Source organism: Schistocerca americana, chromosome 10 (genome assembly GCF_021461395.2).
Source record: "Schistocerca americana isolate TAMUIC-IGC-003095 chromosome 10, iqSchAmer2.1, whole genome shotgun sequence".
NCBI classification, from domain to species: domain Eukaryota; kingdom Metazoa; phylum Arthropoda; class Insecta; order Orthoptera; family Acrididae; genus Schistocerca; species Schistocerca americana.
Genome location: NC_060128.1, coordinates 141,429,625 through 141,451,192, shown reverse-complemented (window position 1 = coordinate 141,451,192; position 21,568 = coordinate 141,429,625). Strand labels below are relative to the sequence as shown.

Genomic DNA, 21,568 nt, shown 5'->3' with positions numbered 1-21,568 from the left:
ATCTCAAACGCTTGTTCAGACGATATTGAAATAGGCTGAAATGACGTTGCAAAACTGTAAGAATAAACTATGTGGAAGATTGGTATGTCGAACACGGCTCCGAAAAACAGGAACGACAGTGCTCAGAAATGGAGGAAGAACACCTGCATCAGCTGAGATCTTCACACGGGAGAGAAAACTCAAAATCGTACCAGACTTCAAGTACTCTGTCGTCACGATACAAACAACTGCAAAATGTTTCATAAAACATGTAACAGAGAAATCAATAAAGCAGTACTGACTACCCATAAAATAGAACACACTAGATTCCTAGCCTAGAGACAGCAACGGCACTATTCAGAGCCACACTCTCGCCAATACTGACGTACTGCACAGAAATCACCGGATCTCACTCGCAGTGAAGAATCTAACGACACTAGAAATAGTAAAGACGACTTTATAAACAAAGGTATCAGAGTGTGCAAAAGAACACGATCCAGACTCGTATACGTGCTGTCGAGGGAACCTACGGATAAACCCGATCTTATCCAACACCATCATTTTGGGAAGTCTGCTGAAAACATTTAAGGAAAAAAGAGAAGACACACCTACAGAATTTTAGAGCATAGGCACGTAGATTGACTGAACATGGACAAAGGAAAACTTCGAGATGAGACTCGTCATCACCAAAATCGCCGTCCATTGTTTCCACCACCTTACCTGCAAGACGTCGTATCATGAACCAAACGCAATGTTGTAAGGTGTCAGCCAAATCCAACACCTTCCATGAAAACCCTGACATGATAAGCAAATCCAGTAGTATGTCACATAGCTCCGAATAAACCGTGACATTAAATTAACCAAAGTAATACGAGTAACGAGTGAGCAAATGGAATACCACAGACTAACACAAGAATGCCTAAATGCATGTCATACCTTCCCACCGTGAGACAGACGCAGTTCCAAGGGGAGAAACGAGAACAGAAGCCGAGAGCAGAACCGTGTCAAGCGAGAAGGCCCTACGATAAGGGACGGACGCCCACGTCGCCAGCTAACCGCTACGACCACACACCCGCAAGTTTTTAGCGTGAGACTTTTTCGCGTCTCTGTTACTTTAGGACCACCCCCCAGCCCATGTTAAAAGCTAGAGCCCTCAAGAAGAACAGCATAGATCTTACGATAACACAAAAAGGGCCACACCACCCGCAAGTTTTAGCGTGACACTATTTCGCGTCTCTGTTACATCAGGACCACCCCCCAGCCCATATTAAAAGATAGAGCCCTCCAGAAGAACAGTATAGATCTTACGATAACGCTAAAAGGACCACGCCAGCTGCAAGTTTTGGCGTGAGACTTTTCGCGTCTGTTACATTGCAAACTTTAAAAACATTGCCCCACCACGAAAAGTATAACGTTTCTCATTGGATGGACAGAATTTTTGTAGGCAGAGCTTAAGGTTAACATTGAGACCCTGATTGGTCAGATGAAAACACAGCCAGATAGTTTTTTTTAGACTAAGTTCGGTAAATTGTAGTAAGGAGAAGTTAGGAGAGAGTTGCTTCCGAGACAGCAAGGTGTGCGGAGCTGTGCTGCCCGCCGCCCCCTGACGAACACCGAGAAGGTAATGAACGCACGCGATGCCGCATAACAGCGCATAAAGCTTCACTCAGAACTGCAGAAGTCTCATCTGTTACACCCCCATTTTGCGTAATACTAGTGTCGATCGTCAATTAAAGCTCATGGTGTTCACATTTGCCACTTGAAGTAAAAATCTGAAATGCGATGATGTTTCTGTTATATAGTTATTGAGAAGCCACATCAGCCACTGTAATTTACGACAAGTTCGATGAGTAATTAAAGATAATTGAGGGTCACTGTAGACCATTTTGTGAAACTTAATTTAAACCTAGATTATAGATGTGATATGGCATAGGTCATCCTTCGATCCATTGTAGAACTTGGAAACCCATTCAGGGAAAATTCGTTCACATTTTTGTTGAACACAGTCGGTTGTTACCACCCTGTATTAAAACATTTCCTTTTATCAATAGTGCAGTTTATAAACGATGTTTTGTGAGTAGAATAAAATTTTCAATGGTAAACTTAACTGCTTTTTCGACATTATTTTACCAGCTAACTAAAAATAGGAAAGCCCTTCCACTAAATTTAGTTAGTATTAAGATTCCTTTACAGGGAGTGCAGTGGAGCTGACGCTGAAATCATTAAGTATTTGGTTATATCATCGCTAGTCTCACTGAACTCTTCTGAACTCTACATGTCATGTGTGGTCTGACGTCTCCTTACCAGCAACAGGTCCCAGGTTCAAACTAGTCAATTCCCTAAAAAACACGCTCAGAGCGTCGTTGCGCGAAAGTTGTAGGGAGACACGATATAGAACAAACAGACACCACGCAGAATGTTTAAAATGTGTAACCTGTATCACCGAAAACGCAGACCTTACCATATAGGGCTCTGCCCCAAAAGGACAAGGTCGATAAGTGACTATGCAAAAACCACAATACGTAAAATTTCTAATTTCGAGTATTATTACAATAATAATTTGAACTCGTGTGGCCATTTGTATGGAATCAACGTATTATTATCATCACCTGCATCCATTCTGCGTTCCGACAGACTTGGAAATTCCAGCAGGACCATGCGACACCACACACGTTCGTAATTCCTACAGAGTGGCTCCAGGAACTCTCTTCTGAGTTTAAACACTTCCGCTGGCCACTGAACTCCTCAGACATGAACATTATTGAGCAAATCTGGGATGACTTGCAAAGTGCTTTTGTGAAGAGATCTCCACCCCCTGTTACGGAATTATGGACAGCCGGTCAGGATGCATGATGTCAGTTCCCTCCAGCACTACTTTAGACATTAGTCGAGCCCATGCAACGTCGCGTTGTGGCAATTCTTCATGCTCGCGGGGGCCCTACACGGTATTAGGAGGGTGTACCAATTTCTTTGGCTCTTCAGTGTATAATCATTTGTTTGTCCGTACATGTACATCAAGTGCACGTATATCCACCCTGAGCCGTGGCGTTCGTTACTGGGGCACCAGTCTCTTGGATGTCCATTATCGATCCTTCGAGGTTTCTCACCTTTGCTTGCCTTGTTGTTTTCCGCATTCGCGGGGCGAGTGGCAGTTGACGTTTGCTGGGGCTACCTGCTGAGACGCCGCGAGGTACGAGGTGGGAAGCAACCACGTATATGTGGAGTTGGTTGTACGCGGTCTGCCGGTTCAGCATGGAGGATATGTGTTGGCTGCCTGCCTGTCTGCTCTCCTGATTTTGCTCGCCGTGCCTTGCGACCGCCTAGCTTGGGTTGCTGCCTGGTGTATCCTACACGAGCCATACCGGACGTCCAGCAGAAGTTTAGCAGCCTTGTGTTTCTTTTAAAGAAAAGGAACAAATGTATAAGACTTTTTGTAACCAATTTTGGTGGCCTCTTAAGTGTGGCCTTAGCGTTTACACTGCCTTTGGGGAGATCTAATTCTTTTAAATTTAAATAGTTGGGGTTTCCTGCCCTTTATAATCTTTTGCGGGGTTTTATTTGAATTTTCTCTTTGGGGTTCCTTCCTTGTGCTTGGTTAAATGTTTACTTGTATAGCGGGAAGTGACTCCTGGTTAAAACTCGGAGAAGGTGTTTGATGTTACTGCCGCTTCCGGCATTCGTCTTTTCAATTAAGTGTTGTCATCCCTTCGAACAACCTGGTGTCACTCCTCCTTAATTAATGGTGGTTTATGTGTACTTAATTTTGAATTGGCCACTTGAATTAATATTTTGGAGCGCAGTATAGCACTAAGGCAACCTCATTTATACCACCATGTGCCCCGGTCTAGTACCTTAATTTTCAGTGGCACGAGTTAGCTCCACTACCGGTTTTACTGATGTGCTCCTTTCAAAATCTTATCTTGTTTAAGTTTGCCCCACGTGTGTCTGGGAACACAGAGATGAGCTTTAGTGTGACTTCAGTGCTGGTCAGTTAATGGAATCTTAATTTTGGCTTGGCTTCCACTGAAGAGTTTCAGTGGAGCGTAGTGTGTTTAATTCGTTATTCATTTAATTACTGTAAGTTTGTTTATTTAATGGGGAACAAGACATTTAAAGACTGTTGGTATTAACTCCCATAGTTGCTGGGTGTTGCTAATTCGTTTCAAATGTCCTACTACTTATTCAGTGGCAAGGCTGTTGAGTAGTTGGTTACTGTGAGTACAAATTCACGGTATTTATTTGTTGCCGAAACTGTTGAAGTGTCTGTGTAGTGATTCAATCACTAGGTACGTGTTTGAGCTGAATTTATATTGACCTTATATTGCCTCCTTAAAATTTGTTGCCAGCGGAAACCCTTAGGAGAACTAAGTTTTGTCACTGCTTATGTTAAACTTTACTGCGAGCAATATAGCATGTGGTAAAACTTTGTCTTAAAATGTGTGTTTCTCTGATGTAATGAACGAGTGACAAAAGAAAAAAAGCAAAGGGGCCTGGTCCTTCCTATTGTGTCCGGTTTGTAACACGTATCACGTCCCATTCAGACAATTCCTTCGTGCGCGTCTTCTACTTTTGTCTTAGAGTGTAAATCCTAGGGAATTGTAATCTATGAGACGTGTCTGGCATTTATGTGATGAATGAACCACTGCACTCCAGATTCCACGGGGTAGGCTGAAGTGGAGAGAAGTGGGGCGAAGTGTGTTGTGACTTGGCAAGACAGCCAAGCCACTATGAGAGGAAGCCGAAAGGCACGCGTTTAAGCTCACGCAGGCTGGCGTGAGGTTTGGAACAGTTAAAGGAATAGAGACTAGCAAAAAAGGTACGTAGCTTCTGGAATACTTAACTTTAATCCATAATTGGTGAACATCGGTCTGACGGTACATGCATCACAAGATAAATAGCAAATGATAATGGCGCCTTGCTAGGTCGTAGCAAATGACGTAGCTGAAGGCTATGCTAACTATCGTCTCGGCAAATGAGAACGTAATTTGTCAGTGAACCATTGCTAGCAAAGTCGGCTGTACAACTGGGGCGAGTGCTAGGAAGTCTCTCTAGACCTGCCGTGTGGCGGCGGTCGGTCTGCAATCACTGATAGTGATGACACGCGGGTCCGACGTATACTAACGAACCGCGGCCGATTTAAAGGCTACCACCTAGCAAGTGTGGTGTCTGGCGGTGACACCACAAAGTGTCTTGTCTCCACCTGCTATGTGGACGCCCAATCTTGCAATACTGTTGCTGGGTGAGAAGAATGACCAGACTGGTACGTACGTGCTGCTGGTGCGGCCCGCCGGGTGGCGACCCGGTGGAGCGCGAGTCGTCCTCGGTGGCCATCTTGTCGAAGGCGCTGCTGATGGAGCTGGACACGCTGCTCGCCCCCGAGCTGGCCGTGCCCGTGCCGCCCCCGGAGGCGGCGGTCACGGGGGGCGGCGGTGCCGCGCCGGGGCCGGAGGCGGACGTCGGGGGCGGCGGCTGCGCGCCGGGTGCCGCGATGTCACAGTTCTGGCAGCTGCCGGCACCGCCTGCAGAAGCGGAGGACGAGTCCTCAGACCACACCAAACGACTGCCGCAGTGCACGCCACAAACCTCATGTCTGGTGACCCTGCCGCTGAAATGCAATATGGTGTTTCTGCTGGAGGAGTGGAGAACTGCGTGCTGGAAACCCAACATCTGGTGATTCTGCCACTGAAGTGTGGATGGAGGACAACATGCTACAAACTCAGCACCTAGTGATCTTACCCGAATGGAAAAACTGGTAGAAGCCGACCTCGGTGAAGATCAGTTTGGATTCCGTAGAAATATTGGAACACGTGAAGCAATACTGACCTTACGAGCAGGTATTAAAATCCATGGAGAACAAATAAAAACTTTGAGGTTCGCCGATGACATTGTAATTCTGTCAGAGACAGCAAAGCACTTGGAAGAGCAGTTGAACGGAATGGACAGTGTCTTGAAAGAAGGATATAAGATGAACATCAACAAAAGTAAAACGATGATAATGGAATGTAATCTAATTAAGTCGGGTGATGCTGAGGGAATCAGATTAGGAAATGAGACAAAGTAGTAAAGGAGTTTTCCTATTTGGGGAGCAAAATAACTGATGATGGTCGAAGTAGAGAGGATATAAAACGTAGACTGGCAATGGCAAGGAAAGCGTTTCTCAACAAGAGAAATTTGTTAACATCGAGAATAGATTGAAGTGTCAGGAAGTCGTTTCTGAAAGTATTTGTATAGAGTGTAGCCATGTATGAGAGTGAAACATGGACGATAAATAGTATGGACACGAAGAGAATAGAAGCTTTCGAAATGTGGTGCTACAGAAAAATGCTTAAGATTAGATGGGTAGATCACATAACTAATGAGGAGGTATTGAATAGAATTGGGGAGAAGAGGAGTTTGTGGCGCAGCTTGACAAGAAGATGGAATCGGTTGGTAGGACATGATCTGAGACATCAAGGGATCACAAATTTAGCATTGGAGGGCAGCGTGGAGGGTAAATGTCGTAGAGGGAGACCAAGAGATGAATACATTCAGAAGGATGTAGGTTCCAGTAGGTACTGGGAGATGAAGAAGCTTGCACAGGATAGAGTAGCATGGAGAGCTGCATCAACCCAGTATCATGACTGAAGACCACAACAACAACAGTGATCTTACCACTGAAGGCCAAGTGGAGAGCCGTACCCATCAGAAATAATATCTGAAATGATAATTAAATCAAGACCCTAAGCTGTCGACAGACATTGATATACATCAACGGGGACAGCTGAAAATGTGTGCCCCGACGGGGACTCCAACCTCGGATCACCTGCTTACCTGGCAGACGCTCTATCCATCTGAGCCACCGAGGGCACAGAGGATACTGCGACTGCAGGGACTTATCCCTTGCACGCTCCTGTGAGATCCACATTCCCATCTTAATGTCCACACACTACACTCTATTCTTTCTGTGGGTCTCACGGGACCATCTTAATATAAAACTTCCTGGAAGACTAAAACTGTGTGCCGGGCCGAGACTCGAACTCGGGACCTTTGCGTATCGCAAGTGCTTTACCAACTGAGCTACCCAAGCTCTCCTGCGAACCTTGCAGAACTAGCGCTCCTGGAAGAAAGGATATTGCGGAGATATGGCTTAGCCACAGCCTGGGGGATGTTTCCAGAATGAGAATTTTACTCTGCAGCGGAGTGTGCGTTGATATGAAAGTCACACTCCATACTCCACACTCCCCAGGCTGGAGGAGACAGCCACTTTGCAATACACTAAAACCTCCAGCCAAAATGTTTAGGTCAGAGTCCAAACACATCACAAAACTTTAAAACCCTAGACACACACGTCTCATCATTAGCTAAAACACAAGGCAGATCCCCATCAACTTGTGCTTCTGCCCGTGCATCGCAGTATAAAATGCAGTCTGTTAAAATGTGCCGGACAGAGATGTGCACACCACAAGCATCACAAAACGGGGGATCAAATGGTTCAAATGGCTCTGAGCACTATGGGACTTAACAGCTGTGGTCATCAGTCCCCTAGAACTTAGAACTACTTAAACCTAACTAACCTAAGGACATCACACACATCCATGCCCGAGGCAGGATTCGAACCTGCGACCGTAGCAGTCGCACGGAACGGGGGATCCTCCCGCCGTAATAGAAAGCTATGTGTGAGAGGACAGTGCCCGATCCGAAGACGCATGAGGGTCACTTCCTCCCGCCTGAGCAACCGGCAGGAGGAACGCCTCGGCCGAGTTGTTGACTTCACCAACCGCAGTTTGTTGGCCGTCACCGCCAGCCATTCTTCCTCCCACCACTCCACGCACTTCTTCTGGGGTGCAGAAATGACAGACTGCAAGGGAACAGGACACTGGACCACATCCTGCTCTCTGCAGGCCTCCTTGGCAGCCCGATCGGCCTGTTCATTACCCCATATTCCTATATGACCAGGCACCCAGCAGAAAGACACCTCTTTACCCCGCCGTTGGAGCAGGTAGAGTTGGTCATATGTCAGCTGGACCACCTCCTCAGTTGGGTACAGATTCTGCAGTGATTGTAATGCACAAAGAGAATCGGATCAGAGGAGAAATACAGAGTGATCAAAAGTCAGTATAAATTTGAAAACTGAATAAATCACGGAATAATGTACATAGAGATGTACAAATTGACACACATGCTTGGAATGTCATGGGGGTTTATTAGAACCAAAAAAATACAAATGTCCGACAGATGGCGCTTCATCTGATCAGAATAGCAATAATTAGCGTAACAAAATAAGACAAAGCAAAGATGATGTTCTTTACAGGAAACGCTCAATATGTCGTCCACCATGATTCATCAACAACAGCTGTAGTTGAGGAATAATGTTGTGAACACCACTGTAGAGCATGTCCAGAGTTATGGTGAGGCATTGGCGTCGGATGTTGTCTTTCAGCATCCCTAGAGATGTCGGTCGATCACGATACCCTTGCGACTTCAGGTAACCCCAAAGCCAATAATCGCACACACTGAGGTCTGGGGACCTGGGAGGCCAAGCATGACGAAAGTGACGGCTGAGCACACGGTCATCACCAAACGACGCGCGCAAGAGATCTTTCACGCGTCTAGCAATATGGGGTGGAGCGCCATCCTGCATAAGCATTGTACGTTCCAGCAGGTGTTTATCAGCCAGGGTGGGGATGATGTGATTCTGTAACATATCGGCGTACCTCTCACCCGTCACGGTAGCAGTTACAAAACCAGAATCACGAATTTCCTCGAAGAAAAAAGGCCCGATAACGGTAGATGTGGTACATCCAACCCATACCGTGACTTTCTCGTCGTGCAATGGAGTTTCCACGACAGTTCTAGGATTTTCGGTAGCCCAAATCCTGCAGTTGTGGGCGTTGACAGACCCACGGAGCGTGAAATGAGCTTCGTCGGTCCACAACACGTTGCTCAATCAATCGTCATCTTCCGCCATCTTTTGAAACGCCCACACATCAAATGCCCTCCGCTTCACCAAATCGCCAGTTAACAGTTCATGATGCCGATGGATTTTGTACGGATAGCATCCGAGGGTACGCCTAAGTGCAAACCAAACAGTAGTGTATGGAATGCCGCTGCGACATGCGACTGCACGAGCGCTGACTTCCCCGTGCATAGACGATCTCGCTACAGTCTCCATTTCTTCCTGAACTTCCGGCACGGTGGCCGAGCGGTTCTAGGCGCTTCAGTCCGGCACCGCGCTGCTGCTACGGTCGCAAGTTCGAATCCTGCCTCGGGCATGGCTGTGTGTGATGCCCTTAGGTTAGTTAGGTTTAATTAGTTCTAAGTCTAGGGGACTGATGACCTCAGATGTTAAGTCCTATAGTGCTTAGAGCCATTTAAACCATCTTCCTGAACTGTCTCAGCAGCATTACGCCTTGTGCTCGGTGGGCCACTACGGGGTCTATCGTCTAAACAACTCGTGACTTCGAACTTCGAAATCATTCTCGCCACAGCTGCATTTGTCAACGGACCTCTAACCGTTCGAATCCACTTCCTATGGCGATAGGATCGTAATGCTGAACTAGCACATACCCGATTCTGATAATACAGCTTCACTAAAAGCGCCTTTTCAGGTAACGTCAACATGCTGCGACTGCTGGCACATCTGATTCTCTCTCTCACTACAGCTCCTTTTATACAATTGTCAAGGGCAGTCGCTGACGTTTTGCTGTTCCACGCCATCTGTCGGACATTTTGTGAACTTTGTTTTTTGTTTTTTTTATTCTAATAAAACCCCATGCCATTCCAAGCATGTGTGTCAATTTTTACCTCTCTATCTACTGGTTTATTAAGTTGTCAAATTTGTACTGATTTTTTGATCACCCGGTAGACTGCCCTGAACACGATTCATCTGCTCCAGTACCTTCAGGATCGCGTGGACCTCCGCAGCGACAACGGTATATATCAGGCGAATCTGGGAGTGTCACCCTTGACCGTATCCTCTCCTAGACCCCCCACCTCCGGATGATCCAAGCCAAGGCACGCTCCCGACTCTGTCTCCTCAAGCTCCTTTCCGGCTGTACTTGGGATCTGGAACCCTCCACCATACTTCATACCTATAAATCCCTCACTCGCCCTATCCTTTGCTACGCCCACCCTGCCTGGATCTCCGCTGCCCCTACCTTTTACAAATCCCTTCAGATCCTAGAACGCCGTGCTCTTCACCTCGCCTATCGCATCCGTCTCCCCTCCCCCACGTGGATCCCATACGACCTTATTCTCTTCCCCCACCTCTTTCTTTTCCTCGAATGGATACGGATCCTCTACACCTCCCGTAAACTCGATCCTCCTCACCCACTGGTCTCTCCCATCCTCTCCCGCCCCCGTCCGCTGCCGCTCCTTAATTTCGTCCCACCTGCTCTCCATCTCTCTCCATGCCCTCTCCCAAGGTGGCTTCCGCCAGCTCCCCCTCCCTGATGATGCCCTCCTCCCCTCCATCTACCCCTCCTACCAACTTTGATCCTCCCTCCCTGTGTTTGTTCCTATGGGCACCCTCTCTCCTCTCCCCTTCCCTCTTCCCTTTCTCCCCACTCCTCCCCCAGACTTCCCCTACCCCCATACCTCCATTCCTCCTCCCATCTCCTCTGCCATTGGCATCTTTGCGTCTCCCCTCTCCCTCCCCCTCCCCCTTCTTCCCCTCTTGGCAGGTCCCCATACTCGCACACGCTACGTGGACATTCGCGCGCTGGAGATCATCTCCACCAGTTTCTCGTGTGTGTGCCATCGTGTTTGTGTTTAGTGTTCGCCGTCACGCTTTTCCATTCACCTGTTCCATCGAAGTCGTCAGGTGTTGTGCGTCGATCCGACAGTTTTTAGTGTGGTTTTCATCGAGTGTGAATGGCTTCGTATTTTTTGTATTCTGCCTCTACTGTTTTTGCCCACCATTTTGTTCAGTCTATGTGTCTTCTTAAGGGGAGCTGGAGGTGGTTAAATCCAAAAAATTACGATTTTTTTTTTGCTACCGAAAATTAATTGGAACATTCCTCTTTAATTTAAACCTTGAATTATTGTTCTACTCGCCCTAGAAGTGGAGTTATCACCATTTTCCCCCACGCCTGCAGAGGAAATGGGCGGCCACTGAATGCATCTAACACCCTCTCGTGACTTCCTGGCGAACTGCTTGGGATTTTCTCGGCCTGTTACGCATACAGCGCCTTATGTTACGCATACAGCGAGTGTGCAAGGGTTGGCTACATTGTTTTCTGTGACAAATATTACCCGTATTTCCTTACAGCTTACTCCTATTTTCCTCAGAATTTCGAACATCTTGCTCCATTTAATATTGTCGTACACTTTTGTTCTGGTTACGATACCACGTTTTAGTAACCGTGTATATAAGAAGAGGAAGAACGTAGGGAAAAGAAAATTAATACGAATACCAAGTTGCAATACTACAATGAATAAGAGCGCGGAACATCGTCTCTTTGCTGTTTACCGTTTCGAATTAGTTCAGTGTTGCGCCTGTTGTTGGTAGTATTATACTTCTTGTGTAAAGCGGGTAATATGCAGTATGTACAAGAATCAGGAGGGAACAATAAAACCAATTTTTCATGAATTAGCACAGCCAGAATTGTTACACAAATGTCTACATGGAAAGACGCAGAATCCTAATGAGAGCGTAAACAATTTTATTTGGAAAGTGATTCCTAAAAGGGTGTTTGTAAGCATAAAAACACTGCACTTTGGCATTTATGATGCAATAGCAACCTACAACCAAGGGAACAGTGTGAAGTGTGAAGTTCTGAAGGCATTAGGATTTACAGCTGGGGTGAACACTGTACGAGCACTAAGAAATATTGACAGAGGAAGGATAACAGGAGCAGAAAGAAGAGAAAGGCATATGAAGTACGATGGAACAACAGGCCAGAAAAGCAGAAGAGGAAGCTTTTGGGGGATGAAGAAGAAGACCCTGATAATCCATCCTGTAGTGCAGGAATGTATTGAGAAACTTTGATAGCTATTTCCCGTAAATTAGAATTTTTCGAATATAAGGAACATTTTCTCAAAATCCACTCAAGCTAGATAGATGAAATTGTTATACAGCACTCCTAGTGGTCAAACTTACGTTGTAACACAGCCATTTGGCAATATGTTCAGTAGTTTCATTTCAGTTTAATTATAAAGCAACTATTTGTAAAAAAATTTGGGTCATTAATAAAGAAAATAATTGGAAGGAAACTAGAAAAGATACTCAAAAATCCGTCATAACTGCAATACTAAACCACTCCATATGTCAAAAAAAATCAAATTTTTCTATTTGGTAGTTTATTCATAAATGTTCCTCAAACTTAGTGATTTTAACATGGGCAGCATAGGCACCTCCGGCTCCCCTTAATAGTTTTCGTTGTCAATCCTGAGGCTGAAGAGCAGAGTAGGATGCTGCTGGAAGCCCGCCTGATGTACAGGTGTTTAAAATAACAATAAAGGAAAAAAAAAAGAATCCGGATAACATGATCAGGGAACACTACAGAACAGCCAAGGAAATTCTCTTGTTTGGAGCCACCAGTGTAAATGACGGTAAAAACCTGATGCACATCTAAAATGTTAAAAAAAACCTGACTAACCTAAGGACATGACACACATCCATGCCCGAGGCAGGATTCGAACCTGCGACCGTAGCGGTCGCGCGGTTCCAGACTGAAGCGCCTAGAGCCGCTCGGCCACACCGGCCGGCACACACACACACACACACACACACACACACACACACACACATGCCCGAGGGATGATTCGAACATTCGGCGGGAGCGGCCACGCAATCCGTGACATGGCGCCTCAAACCGCTCAGCCACTCCGCGCGGCCCCTTCTGTACAAAACAGACCACAAAGGCTGAATGATATTGAGACCTGATAACTGCGGTGGCCACGGTACATGCGAAGATTCGTCAGCTTGCTCACAAAACCAGTCCTGGACGATGCGAGATTTGTGAACAGGGGGCCTGTCATATTGTAATTTGGTGTACATTTGTGACTATTAATACTGAGGACCCCCATATGGAAGTATCAGAGCCAGGTCGACTTCAGCTTTGCGCTGCTCCCACTGACCTTTGCCCCCGGCGTCGTCGAGCAGCGCTGCGGCCAGCGCCTTCTCGGCCTTCTTGTCGCCCCTGCCGCCGCCCCCGCCGCCCCCGCCCCCGCCCCCGGAGGCGGAGTCTTTGCTGTCGGCGTCGCTGTCGCCTCCGGCGCCGCCGCCCGCCTTGCTGAGCGTCTGCCGCTTGTGTTTCATGCGGCGGTTCTGGAACCACACCTTCACCTGCCGCTCCGTGAGGTCCAGCGAGGCGGCTATCTCGATGCGCCGCGGCCGGCACAGGTACTTGTTGAAGTGGAACTCCTTCTCCAGCTCCAGCAGCTGCGTGTTGGTGTAGGCGGTGCGCAGTCGCCGCGGCAGCCCGTTCTCTGTAACCACAAACCGGCACCACCCCGGTCAGGAATCCGTGCTTCCAATCTCGGCTACAGCGAGACAAAGAACACTACACGTTGTAATGGTACTTGAATTACGTAACCATTACGGCAGCTCACCAGCAATATTCTACAGTGTTTCTGTGAAGTAGTTGACATATTTCTGAGACAACATTCAGATTTGATTTCATTAATGTAGAGACACTTTGATACATCGATATGTTTGTATAGCAATGATATTATTCTCATGTGTATTCTTTCTTTTGTCACTATGATCTTTGTCGTACTTGTAACATTGATTTTTGGGCGCGTAAGCGATTATTAGTTAGTTAGAGAGTCGGACCTTGAGAAGGTCAAGTCTTGGTCGTCATGTTGGAAAGACGCGTATTGTAGTCAGCTTATAAAATGTGAACTTTAACAGTGAGGCTTTCGAAATGTGGTGCTACAGAAGAATGCTGAAGATTAGATGGGTAGATCACATAACTAATGAGGAGGTATTGAATAGAATTGGGGAGAAGAGGAGTTTGTGGCACAACTTGACCAGAAGAAGGGACCGGTTGATAGGACATGTTCTGAGGCATTAAGGGATCACAAATTTAGCATTGGAGGGCAGCGTGGAGGGTAAAAATCGTAGAGGGAGACCAAGATGGTTCAAATGGCTCTGAGCACTATGGGACTTCACAGCTGTGGTCATCAGTCCCCTAGAACATAGAACTACTTAAACGTAACTAACCTAAGGACATCACACACATCCATGCTCGAGGCAGGATTCGAACCTGCGACCGTAGCAGTCGCACAGGGAGACCAAGAGATGAATACACTAAACAGATTCAGAAGGATGTAGGTTGCAGTAGGTACTGGGAGATGAAGAAACTTGCACAGGATAGGGTAGCATGGAGAGCTGCATCAAACCAGTCTCGGGACTGAAGACCACAACAACAACAACAACAGTGAGGAAGATGTTTTCAATTATGTTTTGTACTGTGAAGTGATGTTTTGTGTGGTGTGTTAGGCGATATTGCAACAAAAGCAATAAAAAAGAAGTGTAACTTAAATTCGGAGTGCTGATTATTTCTTACATCACCATTGTGCTAACTTTCAAAGGTTTAATCTCCAAGAATGGTTTGTGAAACACATCTATAAAACTTTTGAATATAGCGGAATAAAACCTAGGCCTCTTTGCATCCGAGCTTGGAATCATCACAACCTAGATTTTCGACGATTGAGCCATGATTTTAAGAGACCAGCGTGGAAACACGAAAAGATGAGTGCCTAGTTTATTCATTATTACATGAAATGAGTTTATTAACTGTGCTCTAATGACAACTGCCACATAATAACTTTGTTGTTGCCCGAAAATGCAGTATTTAGCAGCGTGAGCAACACCACAATCATTATTAAATTTTGACCTTTGTTGTGGTAGGGTTGTTAGAACGTGGACCCAACATCGATCCAAAAGACATTTGAAAATGTTGGTGATTCCTCCTTGAGAGGAATCCATACGTTCTGTCTGTAGTCCCTCATCTTGGGTCAATCGAAACAAGATATGCCAGGTACGAATCTTACACATTACCGATAAACATTTCGGCAAGGATTATCAGCCGGCCGCGGTGGCCTTGCGGTTCTAGGGGCTCCAGTCCGGAGCCGCTGCTGTTGCTACGGTCGCAGGTTCGAATCCTGCCTCGGGCATGGGTGTATGTGATGTCCTTAGGTTAGTTAGGTTTAAGTAGTTCTAAGTTCTAGGGGACTGAAGGCCACAGCAGTTGAGTTCCATAGTGCTCAGAGCCATTTGAAGGATTATCAGTAACTGCTCATAATCAACACCACTCGTGTCAAGTCAACACACTGTCGATTTGGGACGTGTAAAGCAAAGAAACACCAGACGTGTCTCCTATCTCAATCGAACGTATATGAGCCGTGGCTGGCTCTAGCCATGCTTGTCTTGTGTTAAAACCTTGGTTGCAATCCTGGTGTTTTATTTCTCCCATCTGGGCTACAGCGAGACAAAGAAAACTACATGTGGACCCAACATCGATCCAAAAGACATTTTATTTGAAAATGTTGGTGATCCTTCCTTCAGAGGAACCCATACTTTCTATCTGTAGTCCCCCATACGGGGTCAATCGAAACAGGAAAGCCAGATATGAACCTTACAAATAACCAATAAACATGTTGGCAAGTATTACCACTAACTGCTCATAATCAGCACCAATCGTGTCAAGTGAACACACTGTATTTGGACACAAGAAACATCAGATGTGTATCCTGCCTCAATCGAACGTATATGTGGGCGGAAACACTTACTGATTCCATGCTGGTACCGTAGGTTTCCTGCAGGTCACTATCAATGGACCACCCTATATATATATAACCCGGCACTACTTGAGTATTTATTTTATCACTTCTCTATGAGAAACCAAAACAAAAAAGTAACTGTTTGTACTGAAATATCGAAAAAAAATTGGTTTCTGTGCGTTCGCGGAAACTCGTTTGAAATTCTGGAACACTGTACAAAGAAATATGCATAATTTCCAAATGAATAGGTACAGTAACCACATCAAGACACGTCATACCAAACAGTTTCTGTACGTCGTGCGCAGCTCCTTCGCGTGTCTATGGCGCGGTTTTGTAAAGATCTGTGTGGTAATGACTCTTCATGGTTCTACAGGCGCAACTGTTTTCGCCTACAGCCGTTTGTGCTTCGCAGTTTAAAGCTGTCAAAAGCGCTGCCAGGTACCCACTATTTCCGCAAGTTGATTCGACTGTAGCAGTGTGTCAGTAATAAAGAGTCAGTAATAGAGAATAACTATGCTAAAAATTCGTACACGATGCAGCAGTTTCCCAAGCATCTCATTGTTTATGACGTCATATAAGCTGAAATATGATCCGTAGGTTGTTCTTACGTCCACAGCGATTGTTGAATGGCAGTATGGTATATATGTATTCAAATTTGGTTGTAATGGGTTCAGTGATTTAGGAGGAGAGATGGAATACACACACACACACGCACAAACACTCACTCATACACACAAACAAACTTACACATTTTTATAATATGTATGGATGTCGTCCAAGCACGCGCTTTTGTATATGTGTGTGTGTGTGTGTGTGTGTGTGTGTGTGTGTGTGTGTGTGTGTGTGTGTCTGTGTGCGTCTGTCTCAGACATGGCTTCCTTTCAAAACTTCCAATTGCACATGTTTCGTATGAGAATTGCTGCTACTCCTGTATAATGATTAAGAAGGTCAGATACCATACAGCGCAGTCTATAATAAAGAAAATAAAATACACCTAGACCCGGAATATATGGCAACGGCCTTGTCGCAGTGGATACACCGGTTCCCGTCAGATCACCGCCGTTAAGCGCTGTCGGGCGTGGCTGGCACTTGGATGGGTGACCATCCGGGCCGTCATGCGCTGTTGCCATTTTCCGGGGTGCACTCAGCCTCGTGATACCAACTGAGGTGCTACTTGACCGAATAGTAGTGGCTCCGGTCACAGAAAACCATCGTAACAACCGGGAGTGCGCTGTGCTGACCACACGCCCCTCCTATCCGCATCCCCAGCTTAGGATGACACGGCGGTCGGATGGTCCCGATGGGCTACTTGTGGCCTGGAGACGGAGTGCTTGGTTACTGAAGCATCCGCCATACGACCTTAAACAATCTGCTCACTTTCGAAGTCACTTTGCACGCTCATAATGCACTCCCATCTGCACAGATCTCTTTTCTGATCACGGCTGACAGTTGCAACGCACTGAGGTCGTTTCACAGACGCCGTCCGTGGTCAGATCCGAAGGCGCAACCCGCTGGCTCGCCTAGCAACCGCATTTATGTTCAAGCACACAATTCTCGCGTTGTTTTTAGCCCTCCCTCCCTCTCGTTGCGTGCCAGCTATTGCGTACAAAGGCCAACAGACATATAATCAGGCAGATGATTTCACCAACAGACCAGAGTGTCATACTGAAGTTAAAATCTTCTGGGTTATTAGGCCGCGTCATGTTTCTTCTAAAATGATCGACGCTTCGACTCCTCTGCTGGGATCTTCCTCAGGATCTTCTGGTGTCCACTAATGCTAGCAGTAGTGGATCTTCTGGTGTGCCCTACTGCTGGAAGTAGTGCACACCAGAAGATCCTGAGGAAGATCCCAGCAGAGGGGTCGAAGCGTCGATCATTTTAGAAGAAACATGACGTGGCCTAATAATCCAGAAGATTTTAACTTCAGTGACAATGCCACGAAAGCCTTGAGACTTACATAGTGTCATACTCTTCGGAATGCACTGCGATGATCCCCAATGAGCATTCGTGTGGTTGGTTTGATAGAGCATTGCAGTTGCTGCGGGGTAGGTTGCTCTCCCACTATCCTTTAAACAATCAGTCCACCTAGCTGGATAGGCTTCAGGTTGTCTGCCCCTTCACTCTGCAATGGTAGATACGTGATTAGCCGACAAAAGCAGCGTTTACGACAAATCGACTAAATATCTACCACGCAAAAGCCACACAACACGTCCGTGGGCAGTAGCTGAAAGATAGTTAAACTATGGAGCGTTCGGGATCCTTGCACGGGTCGTTTGAAAAAAATGTTAAAATTTCCTGTAAGTTGGTTTACTGTCTTCAAAACACGGGAAATGCGTATCAAGTCCGTATTTAATAACGCGATGTTATACAGTATTACTGACTGTCTCTGTAACAAGTTCACCCCCAAAAGCAGCCAGAAGATATTTAGTCCGACCTGATGTTCTGAGTGTCCTAAACAGTCACTGTCTCGCGATCATTTGCGAGTTGACAGAATCTGTCGTTCAGTAGGCATCTTGTAAAGAAGTTCTCGCCGTAATGTCTCGTTAGCTGCACGAAACCCGCCACGCAGAGTTTATATACGACTTGAAATGTTCACACCCTAATATCTCCTAAAATACACCACCCAAAACGCTCAAACTCTCATAAAATACTAAACACTGTAGTCGTTGTTGTATGTCCATTCTTTTAGCAGGAGGTCTCTGGGACGACGGCCGTTTACTATCGTGACAAGTAAATAAAAACACCTACAGCCACTGCCAACTGATTCGAGAACCAGTTGGCAGTTGATGGTTGGAGTGCTGACACATTATCCGCGTATCTAGTAATGCAGGTAGAGATGTGGTATGCACGGGGATCATATCAACCTATATCGCATCAAAACAGCCTGAAGATGACGCACTGAAGCGTTGAAACTGGTAGTGACAAAATAAAATAAAATCATAAGGACGGCTGTAAGTGTTTTTATTTACTTGTCGCGGTTTTTCGTCAGCGACACGAGAACCAAGCAAACTCGCTAATTTCTTCATTTTGGTACAAATTCGATCACCACAGTTTAACACAGGTGTTTACCAGAAGACGGCTACCGAGTGACTGCATCCATTCATAGGTCTGAGGCACAAGTCCCTGCTCAAACGCGCAGAAAATGGTGAATTCCTATTGGCTAGCATGTTAAGCAACCAATCAGATCACCTCGAGCACCTCTACATTGCGGTATTTCTGATGTCAGTCAATCAGATTACCATAAGCAAATTAGACTAGAAAACTCGTAATCCGGAAATTAAATAAAATTTAATGAAAACAAAATACTACTCCTCTCCACAAAACAAATCACTAATAAATTTAATACTCAACGCCCCTTCTGGCTACCTTTTGCGAAATCAAGCTCACTCGAACATACGTCACAATTCCCTTACTGCACAACAACTTTCTGACATATACATTTACATGGTTTTAATAAAATACCATATTCTCACTTTACGTATGTCCACCATTCACTCTCTCAGTCACTCCACAACACTCACACAACCAAAACAATATTAAATAATTATTATGCAAAGTACTACTAATGACGTCGGAAACTTTTGGTAACGAAACTAAAGAAAATCCCAGAAAATTGGACTATATGAAGCTATCATCTTGTCGTAGTTTCAGTTGATGCTATAGATGAATACCTTACAGTCGCTAACTCGGTTTCACAATGCCAGCACGGTATTTATGTGTTTCAGGTAAAAATTGATAACTCCGAAGGTATCGATGCTATTGATTTCAAATTTTAACAGTGCGGTTGTGTTACCCATTTAACAGTACTTCTTCAGATTCATAGAGAGTGTATATAACAGGGTTGGAACATTAATAGTGGCAACTATTTATTTACAGCTCGTACAAAATAGATACGTGTTTCAAAGTTTTACTGACCTTCAGAGTAGTCACCAGCATTGTGTGTAACCAGTTGCCAGCGATGTGGAAGTCGTGTTCACAGTTCGAGCTGCGCGGTCTATTGCCCGACGAATTTGTAGCAGTTCTGAAGTGAATGCCGTGAAGTGTTTCCTTCAGTTTAGAAATCGAGTTGAACTCATGAGGGCTTAAGTCAGGGGAGTGCAGTAAGTGGTATAGCGCTTTGCAGTCCCATCAGTCAAACAAACCAGTAAGAGCTTGCACTATACATGCTTGAGCATCGTCCTGCAAAATGATGGTCAGGTCCTGCAGAAGGTGTCATCACTTCTGTCTCTATGCTGTTCATTTTTGGAACACAACCTACGATTAGCTTAGAGACAGAAGTGATGACACTTTCTGCAGTACCTGACCATCATTTTTCAGGACAATACTCAAGCAGTTACTTAATTGTTTGACTGATGGGGCTGCTAAGGGCTATACCACCTCTTGCACTCCCCTGACTTAAGCCCTCGTGAGTACAACTCGATTCCTAAACTGAAGGAAACACTTGACGGCACTCGCTTTAGTACTGCTACAAATTCTTCAGGCAATAGACCGAGCCGCTCGAACTGTCAACAAAGCTGGCACTGCTAAGAGTATCCTACGGCTTCCACATCGCTGGCAACGGGTTATACACAACGCTGGTGACTACTTTGAAGATCAGTAAAACTTTGAAAGACGTGTCTATTTTGTACGAGCTGGCCGGCCGGTGTGGCCAAGCGGTTCTAGGCGCTTCAGTCTGGAACCGCGCGGCCGCTACGGTCGCAGGTTCGAATCCTGCTTCGGGCATGGATGTGTGTAATGTCCTTAGGTTAGTTAGGTTTAAGTAGTTCTAAGTTCTAGGGGACTGATGACCTCAGATGTTAAGTCCCATAGTGCTCAGAGCCATTCGAACCATTTTGTACGAGCTGTAAGTAAATAGTAGCCACTTTTAAAGTTCCAACCTTCGTAATACGTGATGCACAGAGCGTTAGACAAGTATACGGCTCGTCCGGCACAGTAGCCAGCGTCATTTGTGACGGCGTGAGAACCTAAAATCTGCTAACCTGCCGGCTCCACAGCAAGTAACGCTTTCAGTGCAAGATGGCAACTCGTAATAATTCGCTACGTTGCACAGTGGAAGGAAAGCGTGGGGAATGTGGTCACCGCCCCCGCCGCGCCGCAGCCCCTGCGAGGAGACGTGAGGTGAGGTTAGCGGCTGACCTGTTGAGCTGCGGTCCGCTGACTGGCTGACCCCGGGGTCAGGCGCTCCATCACTCCGACGTGGGACCGGGCGCCGCATCCACTCTTCCGGTTCCGCGAACAGCGGCGTGAGAATCAACCTCCCGCCATCGCGCAGCTACGTAAATACTCGGCTAGCCATTGTACAGCCTTATCAACACGCTGCCTGTAACCGCAGATGGCTGCACCCGTTCCTATTCCACTAGCGTATGAAACGCAGATCTCTACGTAAATCACCGCAAAAAATTTAAGCAAATCGGTACGCATGCCACACCATGGGTACCTACAATGAAGAGCCAAAGAAAGTGGTACACCTGTCTAATATCGTGTAGGGCCTCGCGAGCACGCAGAAGTGCCGCAACACGACGTGGCATGGACTAGACAACTGTCTGAAGTAGCGTCCATTGCCCGCATCTCGTGGTCGTGCGGTAGCTTTCTCGCTTCCCACGCCCGGGTTCCCGGGTTCGATTCCCGGCGGGGTCAGGGATTTTCTCTGCCTCGTGATGGCTGGGTGTTGTGTGCTGTCCTTAGGTTAGTTAGGTTTAAGTAGTTCTAAGTTCTAGGGGACTTATGACCACAGCAGTTGAGTCCCATAGTGCTAAGAGCCTTTTTAGCGTCCATTAATCCGCAAGAGTGCGAGGGGACGGAGATCTCTTCAGATCAGCACATGAAAAGGTATCCCAGATATTGAGAGGTAACAATAGAAAATTGTACTGAAATGCAGGAG

General features: G+C 46.2%; 1 protein-coding gene and 1 pseudogene across 1 annotated transcript in view; one reads left to right on the top strand and one right to left on the bottom strand.

Annotated features, from left to right (window-relative positions):
- LOC124552307 (homeotic protein proboscipedia-like) overlaps nucleotides 1-20,902 on the bottom strand; it is a 31,979-nt gene extending 11,077 nt beyond the window's left edge. Inside the window, exons 1-3 of the mRNA XM_047126581.1 lie at nucleotides 20,767-20,902; nucleotides 13,163-13,389; nucleotides 5,248-5,406 (exon numbers count right to left, since the gene is read on the bottom strand). Coding sequence (XP_046982537.1) covers nucleotides 5,248-5,406; nucleotides 13,163-13,389; nucleotides 20,767-20,902 — 522 coding nt within the window. The remainder of the gene's footprint in view (nucleotides 1-5,247; nucleotides 5,407-13,162; nucleotides 13,390-20,766) is intronic.
- Nucleotides 16,699-16,816, top strand: LOC124552780 (annotated as a pseudogene).
- Nucleotides 20,903-21,568: the final 666 nt, after the last annotated feature.